The 27,822-nt window shown below is 40.7% G+C and overlaps 2 protein-coding genes across 2 annotated transcripts; both read left to right on the top strand.

Moving 5' to 3' along the window:
- The first annotated feature begins 19,968 nt into the window (after positions 1 to 19,968).
- On the top strand, positions 19,969 to 21,569 carry LOC112225607 (gamma-crystallin M2-like). Its single transcript, XM_024389705.2, has 3 exons — positions 19,969 to 20,036; positions 20,254 to 20,496; positions 21,225 to 21,569. The coding sequence occupies exons 1-3, from the start codon at positions 20,022 to 20,024 to the stop codon at positions 21,498 to 21,500; spliced, it is 534 nt and encodes a 177-aa protein (XP_024245473.1). The 5' UTR covers positions 19,969 to 20,021; the 3' UTR covers positions 21,501 to 21,569.
- Positions 21,570 to 26,580: 5,011 nt separating this feature from the next.
- Positions 26,581 to 27,663, top strand: LOC112224964 (gamma-crystallin M2-like). The gene is made up of 3 exons (XM_024388551.1): positions 26,581 to 26,657; positions 26,813 to 27,055; positions 27,329 to 27,663. Exons 1-3 carry the CDS (start codon positions 26,649 to 26,651, stop codon positions 27,599 to 27,601), a joined length of 525 nt encoding a protein of 174 aa, XP_024244319.1. The 5' UTR covers positions 26,581 to 26,648; the 3' UTR covers positions 27,602 to 27,663.
- Positions 27,664 to 27,822: the final 159 nt, after the last annotated feature.

Below are 27,822 nucleotides of genomic sequence, written 5' to 3'. Positions count from 1 at the left end.
TCGCAACCTTTTGCTATGTGACTGTCACGTGAACTCAGTTCATAGTCATCCTTGACTGCCTCAAAGGAAATGAGTCATATGGGTTAATGATTCCGTGCTTTCAACTATTGACTGTTGAGTGGTTTGTACTTATTCTTTATAGTATACAGTCCATGGGCCCATTACCAAACACAACAGATGAGTATAGACGGGCTGCATAAACAAAGACCAATTTTTTTTGACTAATTTTAAACACAGTGGAAAGCATGATTATTTTATGAATGATACAGTCTATCATTGTACACAAGTAACAGTATGATGTGTTTTATAGTGAATAAAAGGGGAATGCCCGAAACTGTGCAATGCACACACTGTATTTGCAGACTCAAGCACAACCAGCTGGTGGGTTAGAGAGGGATTCTGAGCCCATCACTTTGAATAAGAAATAGTGTGATCTAAATTTGGCTCATAAATGGGTCACTTATTTAGAGGTGCTCTTCGTAACAGTATCAATCTATTTTATCACAGACTTCAGTGCTAGTTTATGACATACAATCATGGTCATTGTTGACAAGTGAACTTCATATATCCTTTTACAGATTCTCATCTTGAAAGGCCTCCAATGCAAAAACTTTGGATCCCTTGGAAAGGGCTGTGGATCTCTGTTCTAAAGAAAGGGCTGTGGATCTCTGTTCTAATGAACGGGCTGTGGATCTCTGTTCTAAAGAAAGGGCTGTGGATCTCTGTTCTAATGAACGGGCTGTGGACCTCTGTTCTAAAGAAAGGGCTGTGGATCTCTGTTCTAATGAACGGGCTATGGACCTCTGTTCTAAAGAAAGGGCTGTGGACCTCTGTTCTAATGAACGGGCTACGGACCTCTGTTCTAATGAACGGGCTGTGGATCTCTGTTCTAAAGAAAGGGCTGTGGACCTCTGTTCTAATGAACGGGCTGTGGACTTCTACTCTGATGAAAATGTAAGTCGTCTTTCAGCATTAAGGGAAAGGGAAAGGGGGATACCTAGTCCGTTGTACAACTGAATGCCTTCATCTGAAATGTGTCTTCCGCATTTAACCCAACTCCTCTGAATCAGAGCGGTGCAGGGGTCTACTTAATCGACATCCACGTCTGGTTATTGACCATTTTAAGAACTCACATGTATTATTATCTTACAGACAGCATGAATAAGATGTAGCAGCCAGTGGACAATACTTTGAAATCATCCCAAAAGAGAAACATCCCAATAGTTCAGTAGCCTAAACGATGAGAGGTCAAGGATTTATTTCAACACTGGACTTGACTCTATCCCAGCAGTCTTGCCCTCCATTGTCTCCACAACTAATAATCTACAGCCCTCTGGTGCTGATAAAGTTTTGGATCATCCAAACAGCTTAAAGATGGAGACCACATTGGAGCTTGCAAAGAAGACCACCATTGGAGAAGCTGAGAAGACCACCATCAACAATGACACAGAGATGGAGATAGCTACTGGGGACAACACTGCTGAAATCGTCACAGTGGAGACAAAGCCCAAGAAAACTAATAGGCCGAAAGAGCTGGGCAAAAATCCCTTGTCTATTAGCAAAGGTTGGAAACAAGGATGGTGGCCGGGTTGGTGAGAATCTAGAGGTGAAGATGCGACGTCTTCCACAACGCCACGACACATGGACAACCCTACAGTGGAGAATGTAGAACACAGAGAAGAGGGTGTCATAAAGAACTCAGCCAGAGAGATAGAACCACTTGCTGTCTGCAGAAGGTCTAATGTCTCCTCACACATCACCAAACAAAGAAAACCCACCAGAGAATCCCATAAAACAACACAAAAACTTTACAAAAACTTTTGACCCAAGAACAACTTTTGTAGTCCCTCTCCAATCCAAATCCCATCGTAGTGTCTCACCTGACCCATTTCATGATTACTTTTTCGATTATCCTGAAGCTCAGAACTCTGTATTTAAATTAGACAGGGCAAACCCATTGGTCGTAGATGCCGCAGAGGACAAGGGCACTAAAACTAAAGGTTGAAAGACTTTTGTGATATCACATATTGTGATTTCAAATGAGCCCACATCTAGAAAGGGCAAGAAAGCATTCAGAGAAAGCAGTAAGACTAAAGCACAGCCTGTCATGGTGGACCATGAATTGCATATTGAGGCAGAAGATGATGCATTCATTCTGTCTCGGTCTATCATGGAAGAGGAGTCTCATTCTACTAAAGGGTGCACAGCCTATGTAGACATGGATGGCACCCTGCCTGAATCCGGGGACACATGCAGCTCTTCCAGTGCTGCGAGACAGTCCACAGCCCGGAGCAGTAAGAGACCTACCACAGTGAAGGGGACGTTTGTAGTCTCAGTGAACAGGGACAGCTTACACCGCGAATAGTACAATATTAGACAATGCATTCAAAGCTGGGACCGAGAGATTGAAAGACATCAGATTGTTAAATAGCCATCTGTAGCCGGCTACCACCCTATTACTCAACCCTGCACCTTATAGGCTGCTGCCCTATTTACATAGACATGGAATCACTGGTCACTTAAATAATGGAACACTAGTCACTTGAATAATGTTTCAATACTGCTTTCCTCATTTACTCATGTATACAGTATACTGTATTCTATTTTACTGTGTTTTAGTCAATGGCTCTCCAACATTGTTCGTCCTAATATTTACATATTTCTTAACCCATTCTTTTACTTTAGAGTTGTGTGTATTGTTGTGAATTGCTAGATATTACTGCACTGTTGGAGCTAGGAACACAAGGATTTAGCTACACCCGCAATAACACTTGCTAAATATGTGTATGTGACCAATAACATTGTATTTTATTTGATGCTTGGGCAGAAAAGCAGAAGTACAGTGTAAAAAGCAGAAGTACTCCTAGTACAGTGTATGACCTTGTCACTGAAGAACAAACAAACAGTCAGGGATGTAAGCATAGTGGAGCATCTCACAGACCCAGATCACTGTCTAGCTGCTGGGCTCAAGACTACAGACTCTGTAGTTTAAGAAACTCAGGCCGCCTCTAAACGTGCATGGTTGGCAACCCAGGAAACCTGCAGAAAATTCTGAGGATCCTAAAAGGCTTCTGTGTTGAGGAGTAAACGCCCCTATTGGACTCAGGTGACCCCACTACAGTTGCTGCAGAGCAAAAGACCAAGAAAGCCAGGAAAGAGCAGAGTGCCAAATCAAAGAAGAAGAATGGAAAGAAGGAGGACTCTGGAGGAAAAAGAGAATGAAAAGTAGCAACACTAAGTGGTCGCTGTCTCAGGGTGGAGATTATTCTTTGTCCAGTGAGGCTATGGAGAGCCAGGGTAGTACATATGGAGCTATTGCATCACAAAATGCAGAAGTGCAGCCGGTGGCGGAGCCCAACGTGTTGCAAGTCGTCACACACTCTGCCACTGAGGACAGCAGTGGAGCTTATGAAAGTATGTCTAAATTTTGAGGCCCGCAGTCCAGACTTCAAAGGCAGCAGCTTTAAGCACCAGTCCAACCAGGGCCATAAAACCATAAGCAGAGACTAGTTTTAATGAATTCAGCAGAAATGGCAAGGCCTAAGTTTTTCCTGATTCCAGGATGATTGTGTCAAACAGCTGGACAACTAATGTATCGACTGCTGAGACCCACACAGCCTGATGGTCACAGCGGTGAGGCAGTACGTGAGAACCTGAGGGAGCTGCTCATGGACGAGAGGACTCCGTGGGAATCCTTTGATGTTACCTGCACCAATGAGATTGGATTTGACACTCCAGCCTCCAGCCCTAAAACGGTTGCTTCTTCTGCTCACAAGGTTGCTGTAGATCAAGAAGAGTGGGTTGAAGTTATGGCTCACACCAACCGTACTAATAATAAAGAGACAGACCGGTAAACAGGGAGCTGTTGTTGGCTACAAGGAGCCACCCATCAACTGGTGGGAGCAACTCAGCGTAGCTTGCTTAGTCTCATACATGGGGGTTTATTAGAGAACAGAATCCAAAACCCTCATTCTTATCTCATATCAACGTGCTACGTAATAATCAATAACTAGATTATTGAATGTTCTTCTTTCAGCAAAATGAGACGTGGCGATAAGTTCTCAGACACTAAGTTCCTGAGTTCTCCCATTTCTAAAGAGAACAAGAAGAAAAAACTATAGAAAAGGTACACAAAGTTTGGAGAGCCTTCATGTCTGTTAGTTGACTGATGGAAATGTTATTTCATTTATTATTAGAGATGTTTCTAGTACTTGTTTTGTTTCCCCCTATGTTTTAAAATATATATATATTTTTTAAATGTCCTTTGTTGATTTAGCACCCCCTTTTATTATATTAATGAAGGAATAAATACTTCAATAAGCCAACATGTAGATGTATAGTTTGATAATGTTTTTTAATGACTTGGGTCAATTAGCTATTGCATGGGTGTTCAACTCATCCTTAGGTGACAGACTGTACCATCCAGCTAATTCAATGTATGGCTGTGTCATATTATGGTTAAGTGATGACCAATGCACCTCTCCTTTTGTTTCTAACATAATCTGGACCCGTGATGTTGGAGTTACTGACTGGGAGACCCTGTTTGAATTATTCAGAGTAGTTCAGCTGAGAGGATCGTGGCTTTATGTCTGCTCCCCTCTGCCTCTACTGTACACAGCCTTCCTACAGACAGGTGGGTTTTTAGGGTTTATTGAAAGGTTGTTTGTGAATTTGTGCTACACTGCTATTTGGAGTAGTACTGCTATTCTTGGGTGTGTCGTATAGCCTAATCTTATAGCCTAGTATAGCCTAATCTTGTAGCCTAGTATAGCCTAATCTTATAGCCTAGTATAGCCTAATCTTATAGCCTAGTATAGCCTAATCTTGTAGCCTAGTATAGTCTAATCGTATAGCCTAGTATAGCCTAATCGTATAGCCTAGTATAGCCTAATCTTATAGCCTAATATAGCCTAATCTTACAGCCTAGTATAACCGTAAGGTTGCAAGTTCAAATCCCCGAGCTGACAAGGTACAAATCTGTCGTTCTGCTCCTGAACAGGCAGTTAACCCACTGTTCCTAGGCTGTCATGGAAAATAAGAATTTGTTCTTAACTGACCTGCCTAGTTAAATAAAGTTGATTTTTTAAAAATAGCCTAATCTTATAGCCTAATTTTATAGCCTAGTATAGCCTAAGCTTATAGCCTAATCATATAGCCTAGTATAGCCTAATCATATAGCCTAGTATAGCCTAATCTTACAGCCTTGTATATCCTAATTTTACAGCCTTGTATATCCCAATTTTACAGCCTTGTATATCCCAATTTTACAGCCTTGTATATCCTAATTTTACAGCCTTGTATATCCCAATTTTACAGCCTTGTATATCCCAATTTTACAGCCTTGTATATCCCAATTTTACATCCTTGTATATCCCAATTTTACAGCCTTGTATATCCTAATTTTACAGCCTTGTATATCCCAATTTTACAGCCTTGTATATCCCAATTTTACAGCCTTGTATATCCCAATTTTACAGCCTTGTATATCCCAATTTTACAGCCTTGTATATCCCAATTTTACAGCCTTGTATATCCCAATTTTACAGCCTTGTATATCCTAATTTTACAGCCTAGTATAGCCTAATTTTACAGCCTAGTATATCCTAATTTTACAGCCTAGTATAGCCTAATTTTACAGCCTAGTATATCCTAATTTTACAGCCTAGTATAGGTTTTCTTGTGGTGAAGGAGAGGCGGACCAAAACGCAGTGTGGTTATATTGATTCATGTTTAATTAAAAAAAAAAAGATAAACACAAACACTGCAAAACAATAAATGTGGAAAACCATAAACAGCCCTATCTGGTGCAAAACACAGAGACAGGAACAATTACCCACAAAAATCCATCACCCACCTACCTAAATATGGTTCCCAATCAGAGACAACGACTAACACCTGCCTCTGATTGAGAACCATATCAGGCCAAACATAGAAATAGACAAACTAGACATGTAACATAGAATGCCCACTCAGATCACACCCTGACCAAACAAAACATAGAAACATACAAAGCAAACTATGGTCAGGGTGTGACACTAGTATATCCTAATTTTACAGCCTAGTATATCCTAATTTTACAGCCTTGTATATCCTAATTCTACAGCCTTGTATATCCTAATTTTACAACCTAGTATATCCTAATTTTACAGCCTTGTATATCCTAATTTTACAGCCTTGTATATCCTAATTTTACAGCCTTGTATATCCTAATTTTACAGCCTTGTATATCCTGATTTTATAACCTAGTATAGCCAAATGTTATAGACTAAACCTACAGGCTAAACTTTTCTCAAGTCTCCAATTCTTTTTTTTTTTTTACCTGTCTCCTCCCCTTCATCTACACTGTTTGACATGGATTTAACAAGTGACATCAATAAGGGATCAATCATAGCTTTCACCTGGTCAGTCTATATCATGAAAAGAGGTGTTGTTAATGTTTTGTACACTCGGTGTATAGCCTAATAATCCCTACAGCCTAGACATGTAGCCTAATCCTACAGCCTAGACGCATAGTTTAATCCTACAGCCTAGATATAGCCTATTCCTAATGTGTTCTAATCCTACAGCCTAGATATAGCCTATTCCTAATGTGTTCTAATCCTACAGCCTAGATATAGCCTATTCCTAATGTGTTCTAATCCTACAGCCTAGATATAGCCTATTCCTAATGTGTTCTAATCCTACAGCCTAGATATAGCCTATTCCTAATGTGTTCTAATCCTACAGCCTAGATATAGCCTATTCCTAATGTGTTCTAATCCTACAGCCTAGATATAGCCTATTCCTAATGTGTTCTAATCCTACAGCCTAGATATAGCCTATTCCTAATGTGTTCTAATCCTACAGCCTAGACATATAGCTTAATCCTACAGCCTAGATATAGCCTATTCCTAATGTGTTCTAATCCTACAGCCTAGATATAGCCTATTCCTAATGTGTTCTAATCCTACAGCCTAGATATAGCCTATTCCTAATGTGTTCTAATCCTACAGCCTAGACTTGTAGCTTAATCCTACAGCCTAGATATAGCCTATTCCTAATGTGTTCTAATCCTACAGCCTAGATATAGCCTATTCCTAATGTGTTCTAATCCTACAGCCTAGATATAGCCTATTCCTAATGTGTTCTAATCCTACAGCCTAGATATAGCCTATTCCTAATGTGTTCTAATCCTACAGCCTAGACATATAGCTTAATCCTACAGCCTAGATATAGCCTATTCCTAATGTGTTCTAATCCTACAGCCTAGACATGTAGCCTAATCCTACAGCCAAGACATATCTGTGTGGGAACAGAGTATAAATGGTGTAAAATATAATTATATATGTTGACTGAACATGTAGTTAGTAGGCCATCAGCCTCAGTGCAGTGTTCTCTGGTCTGTAATGATCTGTGCTGCACTGGTGTCATGCAGTGCTACTCTGTATGTACACACTGTATGAATCACTGAATTATCAGACATTAATCAGCTATCAGATAGATTTTTATATTAAGGCTTTAAGACTTTGTCTGTTCCCACAGAGCAACATCGTTCATCCCTTTACCTTGTCCTACCACCCGTTTGCAATGCTGGGCTCGTTCAAGGCCGTGGACCCCTCCAGGATGCATAGTATGTCTGTGTGTGTCTTTGTGTGTGTGTGTGTGTGTGTGTGTGTGTGTGTGTGTCAACGCGTGTGTGTGTTCATCGAACACTACTATTCGTTAACACATCTCAACTATGCCAGTCTCCCTCTACCTCTCTCCCGTCAGACTGTCCATTCCTTACTTGTGTTTACAGTATAAAACACATGATGTAAGAACCCAGACTCTGACCTGTAACTCCTCTGTGAACGTTCTCTTTCAGCCCAGAAGGTGAAGTGGTGGCTGTCTGTGCAGGGTAACGGAGGTGCTGCCCCTGCTGTACAGAGGGCCTTGGTGCAGTCCTCCTCCTCATCCACATCTAACACCTTCCTCAGTGTGAGTGGCACTCATAGACAAATATTATATTTGCATATTGTTTATATAAATAAATCATTGGTGACATAAGCATGTACCCATGCATGCCATTTCAGCCCACAAAGCTTATATTTCACACTTTCTGGCTCTGAGAAGACTTTACATGTAAAGCAGTAGTGAATTTGACCATTTCAACAAACATTGCAACATTGTTATCAAATTGAAAAATACTGTTGGAAGGGACTCTAACGCCACCTTGTGTTTTGATCTGGAACTCCTGTTTCTGTCCGTGTTTTCTGTCCCCTGCACAGGTTAGTGGTGAGTCCTTAAAGGAACAAACAGGGCATTATGAAGCATAACAAGAATCTCTACATGATTAAGGAAATTCCTATCCTGCATTATTATACTGTTATTACAGGGTATCAATCCTCTAGTGTGTTATCATATCACTAGTGGTTTCCTCTAAGTATCAACCCCCCAGTGTGTTTATCATATCACCAGTGGTTTCCTCTAAGTATCACTCTAGTGTGTTATCATATCACTAGTGGTTTCCTCTAAGTATCAACCCCCCAGTGTGTTTATCATATCACCAGTGGTTTCCTCTAAGTATCACTCTAGTGTGTTATCATATCACTAGTGGTTTCCTCTATATCTGGTTTTACCGGTCTGTAAGGAATCAAATGTTTCACTACACCATATACACTACTGCACAATTACTGTACACTCTGTAACAAATACATATGTATTGGCTATGTGGAAAGCAGGCATATGTCCTGTGTTAAAGTGTTAATTATGTGAATATGGCGGTATGAGATGGTGGAACAGGTGCCGGGGTGTGGACATGAAGCTAGGGGTTAAGGTTAAGCCGGAGGTGTGGACATGAAGCTAGGGGTTAAGGTTAAGCCGGGGGTGTGGACATGAAGCTAGGGGTTAAGGTTAAGCCGGGGGTGTGGACATGAAGCTAGGGGTTAAGGTTAAGCCGGGGTGTGGACATGAAGCTAGGGGTTAAGGTTAAGCCGGGGTGTGGACATGAAGCTAGGGGTTAAGGTTAAGCCGGGGTGTGGACATGAAGCTAGGGGTTAAGGTTAAGCCGGGGTGTGGACATGAAGCTAGGGGTTAAGGTTAAGCCGGGGTGTGGACATGAAGCTAGGGGTTAAGGTTAAGCCGGGGTGTGGACATGAAGCTAGGGGTTAAGGTTAAGCCGGGGGTGTGGACATGAAGCTAGGGGTTAAGGTTAAGCCGGGGGTGTGGACATGAAGCTAGGGGTTAAGGTTAAGCCGGGGTGTGGACATGAAGCTAGGGGTTAAGGTTAAGCCGGAGGTGTGGACATGAAGCTAGGGGTTAAGGTTAAGCCGGGGGTGTGGACATGAAGCTAGGGGTTAAGGTTAAGCCGGAGGTGTGGACATGAAGCTAGGGGTTAAGGTTAAGCCGGGGGTGTGGACATGAAGCTAGGGGTTAAGGTTAAGCCGGGGGTGTGGACATGAAGCTAGGGGTTAAGGATAAGCCACTTTAACCCCCGACTACATGTGCCTTATCACCAGATGGTTAGCCTGACACCTGGTTGCTTTGCCTTTGTGACGACTTCAGACTTTCTGTGTGGTAAACATTAATCCAGTTTTGGTAGATTAATGGATGAAAGTGGACAGTCGCTCTGATTGGACATATACTGAACAAAAATATAAATGCAACATGCAACAATTTCAAAGATTTTACTGAGTTAAAGTTCATATAAGGAAATCTATCAATTTAAATAAATTCATTGGGCCCTAATCTATGGATTTCACATGACTGGGTAGGGTCGCAGCCATGGGTGGGCCTTGGAGGGCATAGGTCCACCCACTTGGGAGCCAGAACCACCCACTTGGGAGCCAGGCCCAGCCAATAAGTTTTTCCCAACAAAGGTTTTTTTTACAGACATAAATTGTCCTGTTTCATCAGCTGTCTGGGTTGCTGGTCTCAGGTGAATAAGCCAAATATGGAGGTCCTGGGCTGGCGTGGTTACGCGTGGACTGCAGTTGTGAGGCTGGTTGAACTTACTGCCAAATTCTCAAAAATGACATTGGAGGAAGCTTATGGTAGAGAAATTAACAATCAGTTATCTGGCAACAGCTCTTGGGGACATTCCTGCAGTCAGCATGCCCATTGCATCCTCCCTCAAAACTTGAGACATCTGTGGCATTGTGCTGTGTGACAAAACTGCACATTTTAGAGTGGCCTTCTATTGTCTCCAGCACATCAATCAATCAATCAAATGTATTTATAAAGCCCTTTTAACATCAGCCGATGTCACAAAGTGCTGTACAAAAACTCAGCCTAAAACCCCAAACAGCAAGCAATGCAAATATAGAAGCACTGTGACTCCCTAGAAAGGCCGGAACTCTAAAGAGGAACCAGGCTATGAATGGTGGCCAAGTCCTCTTCTGGCTGTGCCGGGTGGAGATTATAACAGAACATGGCCAAGATGTTCAAACGTTCATAGATGACCAGCAGGGTCAGATAATAATAATCACAGTGGTTGTAGAGGGTGCAACAGGTCAGCAACTCAGGCGTAAATGTCAGTTGGCTTTTCATAGTCAATAATTCAGAGTTAGAGACAGCAGGTGCGGTAGAGAGAGAGTCCAAAACAGCAGTTCCTGGCCAAGGTAGCACATCCAGTGAACAGGTCGGTGTTCGAAAGCCGCAGGCAGAACAGTTGAAACTGGAGCAGCAGCCTGAACAGGTGGACTGGGGACAGCAAGGAGTCATCAGGGACAGCAAGGAGTCATCAGGCTAGGTAGTCCTGAGGCATGGTCCTAGGGCTCAGGTCCTCCGAGAGAAGAGAGAGAGAAAGAGAAAGAGAGAGAAAGAGAGAAAAAGAGAGATAGAATTAGAGGGAGCATACTTAAATTCACACAGGACACCGGATAAGACAGGAGAAATACTCCAGATATAACAGACTGACCCTAGTCCCCCGACACATAAACTATTGCAGCATAAATGCTGGAGGCTGAGACAGGAGGGGCCAGGAGACACTGTGGACCCATCCGACGATACCCCCAGACAGGGCCAAACAGGCAGGATATAACCCCACCCATTTTGCCAAAGCACAGCCCCCACACCACTAGAGGGATATCTTCAACCACCAACCTACTACCCTGAGACAAGGCAGAGTATAGCCCACAAAAATCTCCCCCACGGCACAAACCCGAGGGGGGTGCCAACCCCGGACAGGAAGATCACTCAAGTGACGCACCACTCCATGGACGGCATGGAAGAGCACCAGTAAGCCAGTGACTCAGCCCCCGTAATAGGGCTAGAGGCAGAGAATCCCAGTGGAGAGAGGGGAATCGGCCAGGCAGAGACAGCAAGGGCGGTTCAGTGCCTTTCCGTTCACCTTCACACCTCTGGGCCAGACTACACTGGGGCGGCAGGGTAGCCAAGTGGTTAGAGCGTTGGACTAGTAACCGAAAGGTTGCAAGTTCAAATCCCCGAGCTGACAAGGTACAAATCTGTTGTTCTGCCCCTGAACAGGCAGTTAACCCACTGTTCCTAGGCCGTCATTGAAAATAAGAATTTGTTCTTTGCCTAGTAAAATAGGTAAAATTAAAAAATAAAAAACACTCAATCATAGGACCTGCTGAAAAGATGAGTCTTCAATAGAGACTTAAAGGTCGAGACCAAGTCTGCGTCTCTCACATGGATAGGCAGACCATTCCATAAAAACAGAACTCTATAGGAGAAAGCCCTGCCTCCAGCTGTTTGCTTAGAAATTCTAGGGACAGTAAGGAGGCCTGCGTCTTGTGACCGTAGCGTACGTGTAGGTATGTAAGGCAGGACCAAATCGGAAAGATAGGTAGGAGCAAGCCCATGTAATGTTTTGTAGGTTAGCAGTAAAACCTTGAAATCAGCCCTAGCCTTAACAGGAAGCCAGTGTAGAGAGGCTAGCACTGGAGTAATATGATCACATTTTTGGGTTCTAGTCAAGATTGTAGCAGCGGTGTTTAGCACTAACTGAAGTTCATTTAGTGCTTTATCCGGGTAGCCGGAAAGTAGAGAATTGCAGTAGTCTAATCTAGAAGTGACAAAAGCTACGAAGATGGAAAAAAGCTGTGCTGTTCTTGATATGTTTATTAAAAGAGAGATCAGGTTCCAGAGTAACGCCGAGGTCCTTCACAGTTTTATTTGAGATCACTGTACAACCATCAAGATTAAATGTCAGCTCCAACAGAAAATCTCTTTGTTTCTTGGGACCTAGAACTTGCATTTGTAACGAGTGCGCTGAGAGTCGGGAAGCAAGTCCAGGGAGTGAGTGTTTTAATAAATAAAAGTGACAATGAATACGAAACACAAAAAATGTACCGACATGAAAACAGAGTCAATAAAACCTGAGGAAAGAACCAAGGGGAGTGACAGATATAGGGAAGATAATCAAGGAGGTGATGGAGTCCAGGTGAGTGTCATGAGGCGCAGGTGCGCGAGATTATAGTGACAGGTGTGCGGGATAATCAGCAGCCTGATGACCTAGAGGCCGGAGAGGGAGTTTACGTGACAGAATCTCTGTTTTGTCCGAGTTTAAAAGTAAAACATTTGCCGCCATCCACTTCCTTATATCTGAAACACAGGCTTCCAAGGAGGGCAGTTTTGGGGCTTCACCATGTTTCATCGAAATGTACAGCTGTGTATCGTCCGCATAGCAGTGAAAGTTAATATCATGTTTTCGAATGACATCACCAAGAGGTAAAATATATAGTGAAAACAATAGTGGTCCTAAAACAGAACCTTGAGGAACACCGAAATGTACAGTTGATTTGTCAGAAGACAAACCATCCACAAGACAAACAAGTTGCTGACCTAACATTTGTTCTGCTTTCGCCGAAAAGCCTTTTTGTGGTTGGATTAACGAGAAGTGTATCTTTAAAATGGTGTAAAATACTTATATGGTTGAGGAATTTTAATTATGAGATTTCTGTTGTTTTGAATTTGGCGCCCAGCAAATTCATTGTTCCACAATAAATGTTTGATTTGATTTGTTCGATAATGTCCATTATTTATGTCCACTTTTGTTAGGGTGTTAGGTACACAAATCCAAACGCTCGTGCAGGTCCAGCCGAACGTTGGACGAAAAGTTCAAAACGTTATATTACAGTTCGTAGAAACATTTCAAACTAAGTATAGAATCAATCTTTAGGATGTTTTTATCATAAATCTTCAATAACCTTCCAACCGGAGAATTCCATTGTCTGTAGAAAAGCCATGGAACGCAGGTCACTCTCATGTGTAATGCGCGTGCCTAGGTCCTCATTCAAGTTTCTAAAGACGGTTGACATCTAGTGGAAGCCTTAGGAAATGCAACATAACCAATATCCCACTGTGTATTCAATAGGGGCCGGGTTGAAAATCGATCAACCTCAGATTTCCCACTTCCTGTTTGGATTTCTTCTCAGGTTTTTGCCTTCCATATGTATACTGTTATACTCACAGACATCATTGAAACAATTTTAGAAACTTCAGAGTGTTTTCTATCCAATACTAATAATAATATGCATATGTTAGCAACTGGGACTGAGGAGCAGGCCGTTTACTCTGGGCACCTCTGGGCAGCTTTCATCCAAGCTTCTCAATACTGCCCCTGCAGCCATAAGAAGTTAAAGGGTACACACACATGGAATTTTAGAAGTTTTATTTTCTGAGTTTTAATTAAACACCTGAATTCTTTTGATAAGGGAATGATCCGGGAACCTGTAGAAAATGTTTGACGGTTTTTCTTTAATTTGTCTAATATAGTAAGAAACACTTATTTGAAGGGATGGTATGACTTTTGACCTCTATCCTGGCTTTCCTTTGTGGTCTGATCAGGGCCATTTGGATAATGAATGTAAGTTCATTTGTGATACTGATTTTAAGGTCATTTGTGTAGTTGATAATTATGATGGAGTTTATAGTTCTTTGACACATTTGTAATTTGAACCAATGAGAAGGAAGAAAGGGCATAGCCTTCGACTAAGAGTAGACTTCCTTAAGTCTCTCTTCCTATGGCCATAAGGGTACAATCATTTTTCTTTGTGGAGGTTCAGAGTAGTGTATTTTGATCTGATTATGCTATTTGAAACTTTTTTTATCTTTTGACCAGTAGTAGTATTTTTTATACAATACTCTCATGGAGAATTATGGGTTAAAAATGGGGCGAAGGTGGGTTAATAAAAAACTGTCATAAGGTTATTTTGAAACTCCCACTATTTTGGCTTAAGTAATGTTTAGTAATCTAGCAACGTTTTATTTTCCCTTAGCTGTTGTTGTCTGCAGTGTAATAAATGTAACACAACAAGGCTGTGAAATTGATACGATAGTATTATTATATTTTGTTGTTGAATAAGGTTATAAAGTTAGCAAGAATAAGTTTAATAATAATAGACTTATATTAAGTATTAAGGACATATTCTGAGCCAACAGGACAGGGATATATGACATCTGCGGTGATCCAGGATCATTGAGAGTATCGAGATAAACTTAATCAAACTATTAATAATCTTAGGGATTACTACCATAGACATGTTGATTTTTCTAAAATCCATGAGTTCAGACAGGGAGACAGTGAGACATTTAGTCAATATTTGGAAACAGAACCCATATTTGATACTGACTGTTATAAGAAAGAGCAACAGACAGATAGAAGGAAGGGCAGAGGGAGAAGCCCCTCCCCCCACTGCTGAGACCTTGATGGTTTGGGAGTAGCAGGAGGAGAGAAGATAGAAGGAAGGGCAGAGGGAGAAGCCCTCCCCCCACTGCTGAGACCTTGATGGTTTGGGAGTAGCAGGAGGAGAGAAGATAGAAGGAAGGGCAGAGGGAGAAGCCCCTCCCCCACTGCTGAGACCTTGATGGTTTGGGAGTAGCAGGAGGAGAGAAGATAGAAGGAAGGGCAGAGGGAGAAGCCCCTCCCCCCACTGCTGAGACCTTGATGGTTTGGGAGTAGCAGGAGGAGAGAAGATAGAAGGAAGGGCAGAGGGAAGAAGCCCCTCCCCCACTGCTGAGACCTTGATGGTTTGGGAGTAGCAGAAGGAGAGAAGATAGAAGGAAGGGCAGAGGGAGAAGCCCCTCCCCCCACTGCTGAGACCTTGATGGTTTGGGAGTAGCAGAAGGAGAGAAGATAGAAGGAAAGGCAGAGGGAGAAGCCCCTCCCCCCACTGCTGAGACCTTGATGGTTTGGGAGTAGCATGGGGAGAGAAGATAGAAGTGACAGAAAGGGTAGATAACAGTTACTACGTGGAGACCAGCATAGTTAAAATATAAACAGGATTAGATGGCAGAGTGTAAGGCTCTCCCGAGAAATGGGGGACAGAAATAATACCGTGACAGACAGAAAAGACAGAATAAGAATATAAGGGGAAGGGAATTTGGTTCGCTTAGCTTTAGGATATTAATTAGTGGAAATATTTTCTGCTCCATTTGTTTAAAAAATATGACAAGTGAGGAGGGCAGGCAGGTATTTTAGTTTTATTTTAAGTGTTTGTTTAGTAAATTCGCTAGGAAGAGATATGATGATTTTGTTGAAAGTAGTTGTTACCCCAACTAAAAGGGGAATGAAAGCTTAGTTGGTTTCAGGAACTAAGGTGTTAGACACTGAACCATTGCCCACAAATTATTCTGCACAGCAGGCCAAAATAGTAGCATTGACTAGAGCATGCGAAATAAGAAAGGAGAGAAAGGTTACTATTTACACAGAGAGCACACATGCATTTAAACCATACTAAGCAGCACAGACAAATCTTAAAGAAGACACTTGACAGAGAATTGTTACAGGATAGCCAAGAACAAACGCCCCAGGAAGAATTGGACATGTGGAAAATGAAAGGGGCGATCCTACAAGATAATGTCAGACATAAAGATAATTTACTAATCTTACCTAAGTCGTTGTTTAGATATGCAGCAATATTGACACATGGGCAGAGCCATGTGCCAACAGGGAGGAAGGATGGTAGAGCAGGTTAGGAAACACCAGGTGGTAGAGCAGGTTAGGAAACACCAGGTGGTAGAGCAGGTTAGGAAACACCAGGTGGTATAGCAGGTTAGGACACACCAGGTGGTATAGCAGGTTAGGAAACACTGCAAGTTAGGAAAGACTTAATGGCCTAGAGGATAACTACTTAAAAACATTTTTTTTGTAGAATATCCACTCCAACATTTGGAAATGGACTTCATTGAACTATTCCGAAGTGAGGGAAAGAAAATGGTCAGATCGGCTGTACTGACTTCAGACGAGTCCCACCATTCGGACACTACAGACAGAAGTTGTCAGATCGGCTGTACTGACTTCAGACGAGTCCCACCATTCGGACACTACAGACAGAAGTTGTCAGATCGGCTGTACTGACTTCAGACGAGTCCCACCATTCGGACACTACAGACAGAAGTTGTCAGATCGGCTGTACTGACTTCAGACGAGTCCCACCATTCGGACACTACAGACAGAAGTTGTCAGATCGGCTGTACTGACTTCAGACGAGTCCCACCATTCGGACACTACAGACAGAAGTTGTCAGATCGGCTGTACTGACTTCAGACGAGTCCCACCATTCGGACACTACAGACAGAAGTTGTCAGATCGGCTGTACTGACTTCAGACGAGTCCCACCATTCGGACACTACAGACGATCTTGTGAGAAGACCGATTTCTGGATGTTTCATGGTCTGACAAACAATGCTCTAGCTCTGTCACATTTCACTGCAGATGCGAAAGTGAGACATCGGCAAACGCGGTGGATTGAGACCCATCCAATGCAAAAAAAAGACAAATAAGTTGTTTTGTATGCTAATTAGATTTAAACAGGGGGGGAAGTATTTCAACCTTATGGGTTTATAACAACATGATATCAACTTTATGCCTAGATCATCATCTATGAAGACAATAACTATGGTGGCCGTCATTTGAGTGCAGTGGGGACTTCACAGACATGCTCGTTCTACTCAGCCGGTGTAACTCCATCAAGGTGACATGTAGATGCTTCATGATAGGAGAAGCCCAACTACACTGGCCACCAGTACTACCTGTGTCCAGGAGAGTAGCCTGACTACCATCGTTGGATGAGCATCAATGACAAACTCTTGCCACATCATTCCCTTGGTGAGCTCTCTGTTTGTTTGACTGCCCTTGCGGAAAAAAAACTAGTTAATAAATGTACAAACAGTTTATGAAAAGTTAATAAATGTATATTTATAAACATTTTATGAAAAGTTAATAAATTGTCAGTTCACAATTTCCCGAACTAAAAGCAAAAAATGTACTTGTATTATATGGTTATTTCACTTTCAAATAGTACATTCAGAAAGTATCAATATTTTCGCTATAAAAGTATTTTCAGTTACAGTACCAGTTAGAAGTTTGGACACACCTACTCATTCAAGGGGTTTTCTTTATTTTTACTATTTTCTACATTGTAGAATAATAGTGAATACATCAAAACTATAAAATAACACAAATGCCAAGAGTGTGCAAAGCTGTCATCAGGCAGCTACTTTGAAGAATCTCAAATGTAAAATATATTTAGATTTTTTTAACAATTCTTTGGTTACTACTGTGCATGATTCCATATGTGTTATTTCATAATTTTACTGTCTTCACTATTATTCTACAATGTAAAAATAAAGAAAAACATTTGAATGAGTAGGTGTGTCCAAACTTCTGACTGGTACTATAGATATATAGTATACTCTGTATATTTCACTCTCAAAAAGTAAACTTGGAGCATTCTAATCTGGTGTGAGAGTTATGCCAATTATACAGATGTAGGATCTTAATTTGAGCCAGTTTGCTACAGCAGGAAAATAATCCTGGAGCAACAGGAAGTTACATTTTTAGGGGTTGATACATTTTTCATCAAGGCAAATCAAGTCTGGAATTTCACAGTGGAAATTACAAACTTTAGAAACCTTTTTAAACTATAAGTTAGCATTTCCTGCTGTGCAGGAAAATTCTTTGTAACAACTGTGATCAAATTAAGATCCTACATCTGTACCAGTTGTGGAATTCTGGGTTAAGATGCTATTGGAAGATAATTGCTAAATTAATAAATAATTGTTTTATTCCTATGATTGAATGTTAATTAGGGGTGGCAGGTAGCCTAGTGTTTGGGCCAGTAATTGAAAGGTTGCTAGATCGAATCCCTGAGCTGACAAGGTAAAAATCTGTCATTCAGCCCCTGAACAAGGCAGTTAACTCACTGTTCCTAGACCAGGTAACCCACTGTTCCTAGACCAGTTAACCCACTGTTCCTAGACCAGTTAACTCACTGTTCCTAGGACGTCATTGTAAATAAAAATGTGTTATTAACTGACTTGCCTAGTTGTTGAATATTTTTTTTTTTAAGTACATTTTTTTTATACGTTGGTGCAGGTGTGTGTGAGCAGGAGTGGGGGTGTAAAGATTTGTAATGGTCCTCTGATTATCAGATAAAGATAGAAGTTCTAAGATTGTACGATTATAGCAGCTTTTTTCACCTCTAATCAATAGCAGGTGCCTGGATCCTACAACATGCGACTGACTCTATGAGAGATTAGAATATTGTGGGCAGATGATGGATCTGGTGAACGACTGTCCCAGCATAAAGGATCGTTTCCACATCAACAACTTTTTCTCTTGCAATGTGAAAGGAGGAAACTTGCTGTTCTACAACCACTCAAACTACCGGAGAACGGGGTACCCTATAATACCTGCGGTTACACACTCTTAGAAAAAAGGGTTCCAAAAGGGTTCTTCAGCTATCCCCATAGGAGAACCCTTTTCAGTTCCAGGTAAAACCCTTTTGGATTCCATGTAGAAACATCTGTGGAAAGGGTTTTACATGGAACCCAAAAGGGATCTACCTGGAACCAAAAAGGGTTCTTCAAAGGGTTCTCCTACGGGGAAAGCCGAAGAATCCTTTTAGGTTCTAGATAGCACCCTTTTTTCTTTGAGTGCAGGAGAATCAGAAAATGGGTCAGAAAGAGTGCTAGAATGGGTTCCATTCAATCAATCATGTACTACTGAACATACCCTGCTCTCAATTAATTGAACGTTGTGGCCAGCTCCTCTGCGGCTAGCCAGGACTCATGGTGGGACAATAACTCTTTGAATATTCACCCCGGACATCAGGCTCAGTGATAGAATATACAACATCATAAAGCCATCTTGCTATCATTTGAGTGATACAATCACTCAAGTTAAGAGATTGTATACCCCACCCTCACTGCACATGAATGGATCATCTCATTTCCTGTTCTTGGTATAAAACACAAACATAAAAGGATTGAGAAAGTGACAATTAAATTAGAGAAGATGTCGAAACAAACCTGAACAACATGATGGGATTTAACAAATACCTAGAAGAGGAAACTTATTACAAAGTCTACAGTCAAAAATTATACTTTCAAATTGGAATATCTTCAGACAAAAACAATGTTCACAATGTTAAAATGCCTTTCATTGATGTGGCATGTTCATTTGATTAGATTCTTGAAAACGTAATAAAGTAATATTGACAAACCTATTGAATAGACCAATACTTATCAATGATGACTATATCATTTGATCACATGATGGTAGCAAGTCTCTGGGCCTATTCTTGACCAATGATACACTCTTAGAAATTAAGTACTGTCCCCACAGGAGAAGCCTTTATGCTACTGTAAATTGATAACTACAATGTGTTTATTCTACAAAGATGCATAAACTAGGCTAAGTTCATACAAATAGTATTATTTGTTAATTTCGTGGCCCGTGTATTGGCTCTCTAACATGTACTGTAGCTGACGACGACTGTATAATGAATATGGCGTTGATAGGTTTTGCTGATGCAGTGCAGTGAGTGTATCAGACTGGTATACAGTAGTGTTTTCGGGGGAATTGTGATGAACATGAGTGATAGAACAATAACTGGTTACACACGGCCATTCATACATCAACAGACCCCCACCATTGAAACATCATCACCATGACTGAGGGATATATTTGAATGACAATACTTTATGCTGTGCAATCACACAGCTGCCCTGTGTGTGTTATTTTTTTAAAATAAAAGACAGTGCTGAACTGAGGGACATTGAGCACTGAGCCGTCACCCCCATCCACCACCAACATGACTATGGGAAAGGTAAGATAGAAGTCCATGGTTTTACAACTTTTCAGATGAAATCTAAACAATTTTACAATGATATTTTACAATATTCCATTAATTTCCCCTTAGTTTTACGTGCACAGTTTCTACAAATATATCAGATAATACAACCAGTTTAGCAGACAGATCTCATGCAGTTTAGTAGTCCTGTAATTTTAGAGATAATGATATTCTGTGATGTGATTGTTTGCAGATAATCTTCTACGAGGACAGGAACTTCCAGGGTCGCTCTCATGAGTGTAACAGCGACTGTGCCGACCTGCACTCCTACTTCAACCGCTGCAACTCCCTCAGGGTTGAGAGCGGCTGCTTCATGGTCTACGAGCGCCCTAACTACATGGGAAACCAGTACTTCGTGAGGAGGGGAGAGTACCCCGATAACCAGCGAATGATTGGCATCAACGACTGCATCAGGTCCTGCCGTATGATCCCCATGGTGAGTAACAAGGTTTGAAATGCATCTACAGTTGTACAGTTGCCAAGGCAGCAGCTCCTCTTCCAGTTATATATCATTTGAAACATTACATTTCATAACCCTTTTCACAACACACTAAGCTGAAGGAAAGTCATCGTTTTTCACTGAATGATTTAAATATCAGGCATACATTTTCTATTCTTTATAGTAGAGCCAAAGTCATAACCAGATACATTTGAATACTGCAATTATATTGAACATGTATTTTATTGATTCATTTTGATAGACTAGGATGTGCGTATATGAGCTACCTGCATATAACATGTAGCTGCCATGAGATAAATCAGTCATAAATTTGTTGAATATAACATACATCTAAATTTCAACTAAAGCCTCAGCAACATGTACCTCTAAATGTACCATTATATTTAATTAAATGTAAGAAATATACAAATTGAGCATACAGAAACCATATAATATCTATGTAATGACCATGTAACTATGCAATGACTATGTAATAACTATTCAGTAACCATGTAGTAACTATGTAATAACTATGTAGTAACTATGTAATAACTATTCAGTAACCATGTAGTAACTATGTAATAACTATTCAGTAACCATGCAGTAACTATGTAATAACTATGCAGTAACCATGTAGTAACTATGTAATAACTATGCAGTAACCATGTAGTAACTATGTAATAACTATGTAATGTCTATGTAACACCTGTTTGATCCCGTTACAGCACCGCGGCAACTACAAAATGAGAATGTACGATCGTCCTGACATGGGCGGCCAGATGAACGAGCTGAGCGACGACTGCCCCAATGTCCAGGACCGTTTCCGTATGTCCGACATCAACTCCTGCAACGTGATGGACGGCCACTGGCTGATGTACGACCAGCCCAACTACAAGGGAAGGCAGTACTATGTGAGGCCCGGTGAGTACAGGAGGTTCAGCGACTGGGGAGGTCAGAGCCCCAAGATCGGCTCCCTCAGAAGGATCACCGACTTCAACTAAACCACAGCTCCCATTTTAAACTATCAACTGTCACTCTGTCCACAATAAACTTTGATTCGTAATCAAAAACGTGTTCTGTTTCTTCTCATCTTTTCATTGAGATTGGTATATTCTCAAAACTCAATCCCATTGCTTGAGTCCCTCACTGGTGACAATTCACACAAAGTTTGCTGATTTTAATAAATCTCTTTACGCAGTCTAAATACGTTTATTGGTAGAGCATTTGAGATATATAATTGATCTTGTTCTACAGTAGGCTCTAGATATCTAAATCCTACACAAATAATTACAGCACCACAACCATTTATGTTCCATGTTGGATATCAAAACACCTAATCATTACTAGAATATTGGTTTGTTCTGATAACTCATGTCAAAAAGTACAGATTGATCACTAAACCCCACATTATATGTGAGAAAAATGCATTTATTGGCAAAAGAATGCAAGCAGACAAAGCGTGAGCCGCTCTCCCTGTTATGGGGCCCATAAGGGATCAGCCAGCCGTTCATGTATTGTGGTTGAGTTTATCCATACCATGATGCTAAAAGAAGTAGACTCAGTAGTAGTATGCAGTAGTTCTGACTGGAGAACGTAGTGAGTTTATCCATACCATGATGCTAAAAGAAGTAGACTCAGTAGTAGTTCTGACTGGAGAACGTAGTGAGTTTATCCATACCATGATGCTAAAAGAAGTAGACTCAGTAGTAGTTCTGACTGGAGAACGTAGTTTTATCCATGACTGATGCTAAAAGAGGTAGACTCAGTAGTAGTTCTGACTGGAGAACGTAGTGAGTTTATCCATACCATGATGCTAAAAGAAGTAGACTCAGTAGTAGTTCTGACTGGAGAACGTAGTGAATTTATCCATACCATGATGCTAAAAGAAGTAGACTCTAGTAGTAGTTCTGACTGGAGAACGTAGTGAATTTATCCATACCATGATGCTAAAAGAAGTAGACTCAGTAGTAGTTCTGACTGGAGAACGTAGTGAATTTATCCATACCATGATGCTAAAAGAAGTAGACTCAGTAGTAGTAGTATGCAGTAGTTCTGACTGGAGAACGTAGTGAATTTATCCATACCATGATGCTAAAAGAAGTAGACTCAGTAGTAGTAGTATGCAGTAGTTCTGACTGGAGAACGTAGTGAATTTATCCATACCATGATGCTAAAAGAAGTAGACTCAGTAGTAGTATGCAGTAGTTCTGACTGGAGAACGTAGTGAATTTATCCATACCATGATGCTAAAAGAAGTAGACTCAGTAGTAGTATGCAGTAGTTCTGACTGGAGAACGTAGTGAATTTGAGGCATCACATCAATAACGGTGAGTGTACCTGTAAATCCTACATTCACATTCAAATCAAATCAAATCAAATTTGTCACATACACATGGTTAGCAGATGTTAATGCGAGTGTAGCAAAATGCTTGTGCTTCTAGTTCCGACAATGCAGTAATAACCAACAAGTAATCTAACTAACAATTCCAAAACTACTGTCTTATACACAGTGTAAGGGGATAAAGAATATGTACCTAAGGATATATGAATGAGTGATGGTACAGAGCAGCATAGGCAAGATACAGTAGATGATATCGAGTACAGTATATACATATGAGATGAGTATGTAAACAAAGTGGCATAGTTAAAGTGGCTAGTGATACATGTATTACATAAGGATGCAGTCGATGACATAGAGTACAGTATATACGTATGCATATGAGATGAATAATGTAGGGTAAGTAACATTATATAAGGTAGCATTGTTTAAAGTGGCTAGTGATATATTTACATCATTTCCCAACATAGTTGCAGTCACATTGGCCTACTGGAATACAATTATTATTTATTAATATACCTATTAAATATGAATATTAATGCTAATTGTACAGACCAGCATGTAGATATATGTTAATCACTACCTTTGCTTTCTCTGTACCTGCTATTGCTGAAAGATGAGAATCAGATTTTTATAAAGTAGTTTTGTTCTTACGATCTTACTTACATGGCATATTTAATGATATATGAATGCAGCTTATTTTCAAGAATGCACTTATCAAATAAGATAAAGATATATCATAATTCATAATAAGGATATACTGTAACATAACCAAGGAAATTAAAACAATATGAAGGAACCAGATCATTATCTGGTTAGATGCTGAGTTTAATGAGCAATATCTGAGTTAATGAGCAAATGCTGAGTTTACTATAAGGCAATATCTCAATATTTATAAGGACAATATTTCTTACCCTGCATTTTGTCTTCATCAAGCGACTACCTAATGTGAGTTATCTTGAGAACTCCTTAGCATGCCAATAAACCAAACTGACTCTCTGCTCCACTTATAGTCTTTGTAGCGGTACCACATATTGACACACTTTTTAGCCCTAACATAAAGCCAAGTAATAAATCAATAAGATGTGGGGTAAGACAAGACATGACAGATCCTAACATTCAACAATGTTCATGTAGAAGTTCCAAAAGTAAAGTAATCTTGTTTCACAGTCAATTAATAAATCAATAAGATGTGGGTCAAGACATGACAGATCCTAACATTCAACAATGCTCATGAAGAAGTTCCAAAAGTAATGTATAAGATAAATACTGTATAGGTCACACAATCATTTATATACAGGCATCCGGGCTACAGGTAGCCTAGTGGTTAAGAGCATTGGGCCAGTAACTGAAAGATCACTGGTTTGAATCCCTAAGCCGACTTGGTTGAAAAATATGTTGATGTACCCTTGAGCAATGCACTTAACCCGAATTGGTTGCCAGGATCCTGATGAGAGTGTGGAAATACCATCACATCCCCACCTTCCTGGCATCTCTGCACAGGCTCCCTTTCTCATTCCAGATTAAATTCAAAAGCCTCCTGCAGACTTTCCAGTGTTTTCATGACAATGCCACTCCTTATCTCAAAGAACTGCTCTTCCTTCATAACCCCAACCTCAGGTCAAGCAGTAGCCTGCTCCTCCACGCTCCCAGGACCAAGCTCTGCTCCTTGAGGGATCGGGCATTCAGCTTGACCGCTCAGAGCTTTTGGAATGCCCTCTCAGACCACCTGAGGGCACCACTGACTCTGGGCTCCTTTAAAACGGGCCTAAAGACCTTTCTCTTTAGGAAGGCTTTGTGTTGAGAGCTGTGCTCCTTGTTGTCCTAGCGTCAGCTGGGTTCTTTGTGTCAGTTTGTTTAATTGTGTAACAAAAAAAAAACTATTTTCTTTTCTTTTTTCTTTTATGCACTTTGAGATGATTCTTTATGATGAAAACTGCTTTACAAATGTAATAAATTATTCTTCTTAATTACCCCTGTAAGTTGCTCTGGATAATAGCGTCTGCTAAATGACTAAAATGCAATGGCAGCCTTCAGGAAGTGAGATGGAAAGAAGATGGAAAGAAGTACTTCTTTGTTCAGTGCAAGAACCCAGTCTATGAAGTGAGTTCGTTATGGGCAGATGAACTAACTACAGGCGACAACAAAACATGGCCAATAATTAGACATTCTTCTAGTTTCTTTGGCTTGTGAGGTGAGGTACAACTGGACCCTTCCTAGCTCAATTATAACTACTTCAATGACGGAATTTCATCCATCTTTGGCCACTGGGTTTAGCCTAAAGTCCGACATTATTTTATATTCTATCCTCAACTCCGCATTCCCATTAAACAACAGGTTTTTTTTAAAGTTGTGAACTACGAGGTTCTAACATATACTGATTTCACCGTAGAACTCGCAGTCCTATGGAACAACAATGAGCATTTAGGAATAATTAAATGGCGTTTGATGTTTTTGATCGGGACTTCACAGGTATTATTTGTGATTAAAATGTTTTTAAAAGTGTTATGGGGTACATTTTCAGTAACCTTTCCATCAGTCTGCCAAAATAACTCAAATGTTTCTATATTGTCCAGTATCATGTACACTTAACGATGTATAATTAGTACATTCTATGATCGAATGGCCTGTTATAAAAAAAACTTTTATATCAACCTTTGCTTCATTTCTTGGCTGTTATTGATCTAGGCCTACAGCATAGCCAACTACCGTTAACTAGAGAGCCATGTAATGGTCATGAAATTACATTCTGCTTTCCAGCACAATACCATTGTTAACGTTTATGCAAAACATGTAATCACAGGGGTGATTGGCATTTCTGGGGATAAAGGGATGACACAAACAAATCGTTTGTTAACCATGTAAAAGCAAACTGTAATTAGTCAAGGATGGTCATGGGAACAGCGTTAGCTTAGCAGGCCAATAAGGGAGATGTTTTGGACTGTCCTTGGCAATGGATATGGTAAGTTATGGTATGGATAGTGAAGAAAGGCTAGAATGTGGCAAAAAATGTAAAACTCACTTGAATTCTTCTGACTTCAGCGAGCAGAGGTGCACTAGTAATGGTAAAGGTGGTGGTGGTGGTAGGTAATAATGTAGTTGTAGTAAAAATGTGTTCGTAATCATGTTGGTGCTGTGATTCATGTTCAGTAAGTAGCCTATGACACATTGGATGTTGACACATCACGTACTGTAAATACTCCATGTGTTGCAAGCAGGATGTCATTTTTCGGACTGTACTCATTTGCATAAAATGGGTTGAGAATGCAAATGAGATTGCATAGTGAATGGCTAGGCTAGTGCAATACAGAATCCTTGGGACGTACCTACCCTGAACCCTAAACTTAACCCTTACCCTCACCATAACCTTAACCCTTACCTAACACTGACCTTAATCCCTACCTCAACCATTTTAAATGTCAACTTCAGTGGGGTAAAGTCAGGGTTGGGACGTCCCAAGGATCCAGGATAGCAAGGACCTGAATGGCTACCTCTAGTGTTACGCACCATATTTAATGCTAAAGGGGCTGTTCCATATTGTTCTGTACCTATTGTCTATTGGACGTGTGGATACCATACTAGTCTTTTCCTTTGTCTATGCATGTCAAAACATCAAACCAGTAATTATTTATCCTGTTTTTTCAAATACAAATCCATATTTCTCACCCAATGTTGTTCTCCAACAAAAAGGAAAACATGTGCCAGTACCCTGAGTTATAACTATGTGATCATTTGAATAACAATACTTTGTTTGTCAAGAGGTATAGTATAAAAAGCTCTGAAAACATGTGGAATCTCTCCAACGGAGACCATGGGCAAGGTAGGACTTTTTCCCTGTGCTATTGAACTGTAAACTCTGACCATTTTACTCCCTTGTCTGCTATATAATGTGCTCAGTATATGCTGTATAGTGGGTCCCACCCCACCTATATCAGCCCAAAGTGAAATTTATCATTGGAATTTCTTGATTTGCAGATTACATTTTACGAGGACAGGAACTTCCAAGGTCGTAGTTATGAGTGCAGCAATGACTGCACAGACCTGCACTCCTACTTCAGCCGCTGTAACTCCATCAGGGTGGATAGTGGCTGTTTTATGATCTATGAACGCCCCAACTACATGGGTCACCAGTATTACATGAGGAGGGGAGAGTATACTGATTACCAGCGTTGGATGGGCTTCAGCAGCTGTATCCGATCATGTCGTATGATTCCAATGGTAAGTTCTGACTGGGTATGGATGTCTTACTGAGACATAGGAAGGTACCTGAAAATGATTATCAAGACAAGAGAGTTGTAGCAAGGATAAGAACATCATTTATTTATCTTTATTACATCATCTCTGTTTTATGATTTAGATTCATGAGCTTCCTAGAACTATCTAGGAAATGGATTTTGATATTTATTGCCACCTTGCCATTATATTATCCATCTACTCTCTGTACGGTATCAACTGGATGCCATTTTGATTGCTCTTTCTTTTGCTCCACAGTACCGGGGTTCATATAGGATGCGAATCTACGAGAAGGCCGATTTCAGTGGTCACATGATGGAATTCATGGATGACTGTCCCTGTGTGTCTGATCGTTTCCACCACCGCCACATCTACTCCTGTAATATCATGAATGGCTTCTGGATCTTCTACGAGTATCCCAACTACCGGGGTCGACAGTACTTCCTGAGAACCGGAGAGTACAGGAGATACCGTGAATGGTGCGCCACCTGCGCCATTGTAGGCTCTTTCAGACGGGTCACTGACTTTTAGCCATCCTGCTCAAGCACTTGCTGTAAATACATGCTTAGTTATTAAAATTATTGCATTTTTAACCCCTTTGTGTACGAATGATCTCTGACTTGTTTACATTTTCATTTTTGAAATAACTAATATTCATTAAATGTTCACTGTATTTATGTGGTTTTAAGTTGGTATAAAATGACACTAACAAGAATGATTCAATAAAGGCCATGTCATTACTTGTGCGAACA

Source organism: Oncorhynchus tshawytscha, linkage group LG26 (genome assembly GCF_018296145.1).
Source record: "Oncorhynchus tshawytscha isolate Ot180627B linkage group LG26, Otsh_v2.0, whole genome shotgun sequence".
Classification (NCBI taxonomy): Eukaryota; Metazoa; Chordata; class Actinopteri; order Salmoniformes; family Salmonidae; genus Oncorhynchus; species Oncorhynchus tshawytscha.
Note: the sequence above shows the minus strand (reverse complement) of the source record. Positions and strands in the feature narration are given on the sequence as shown.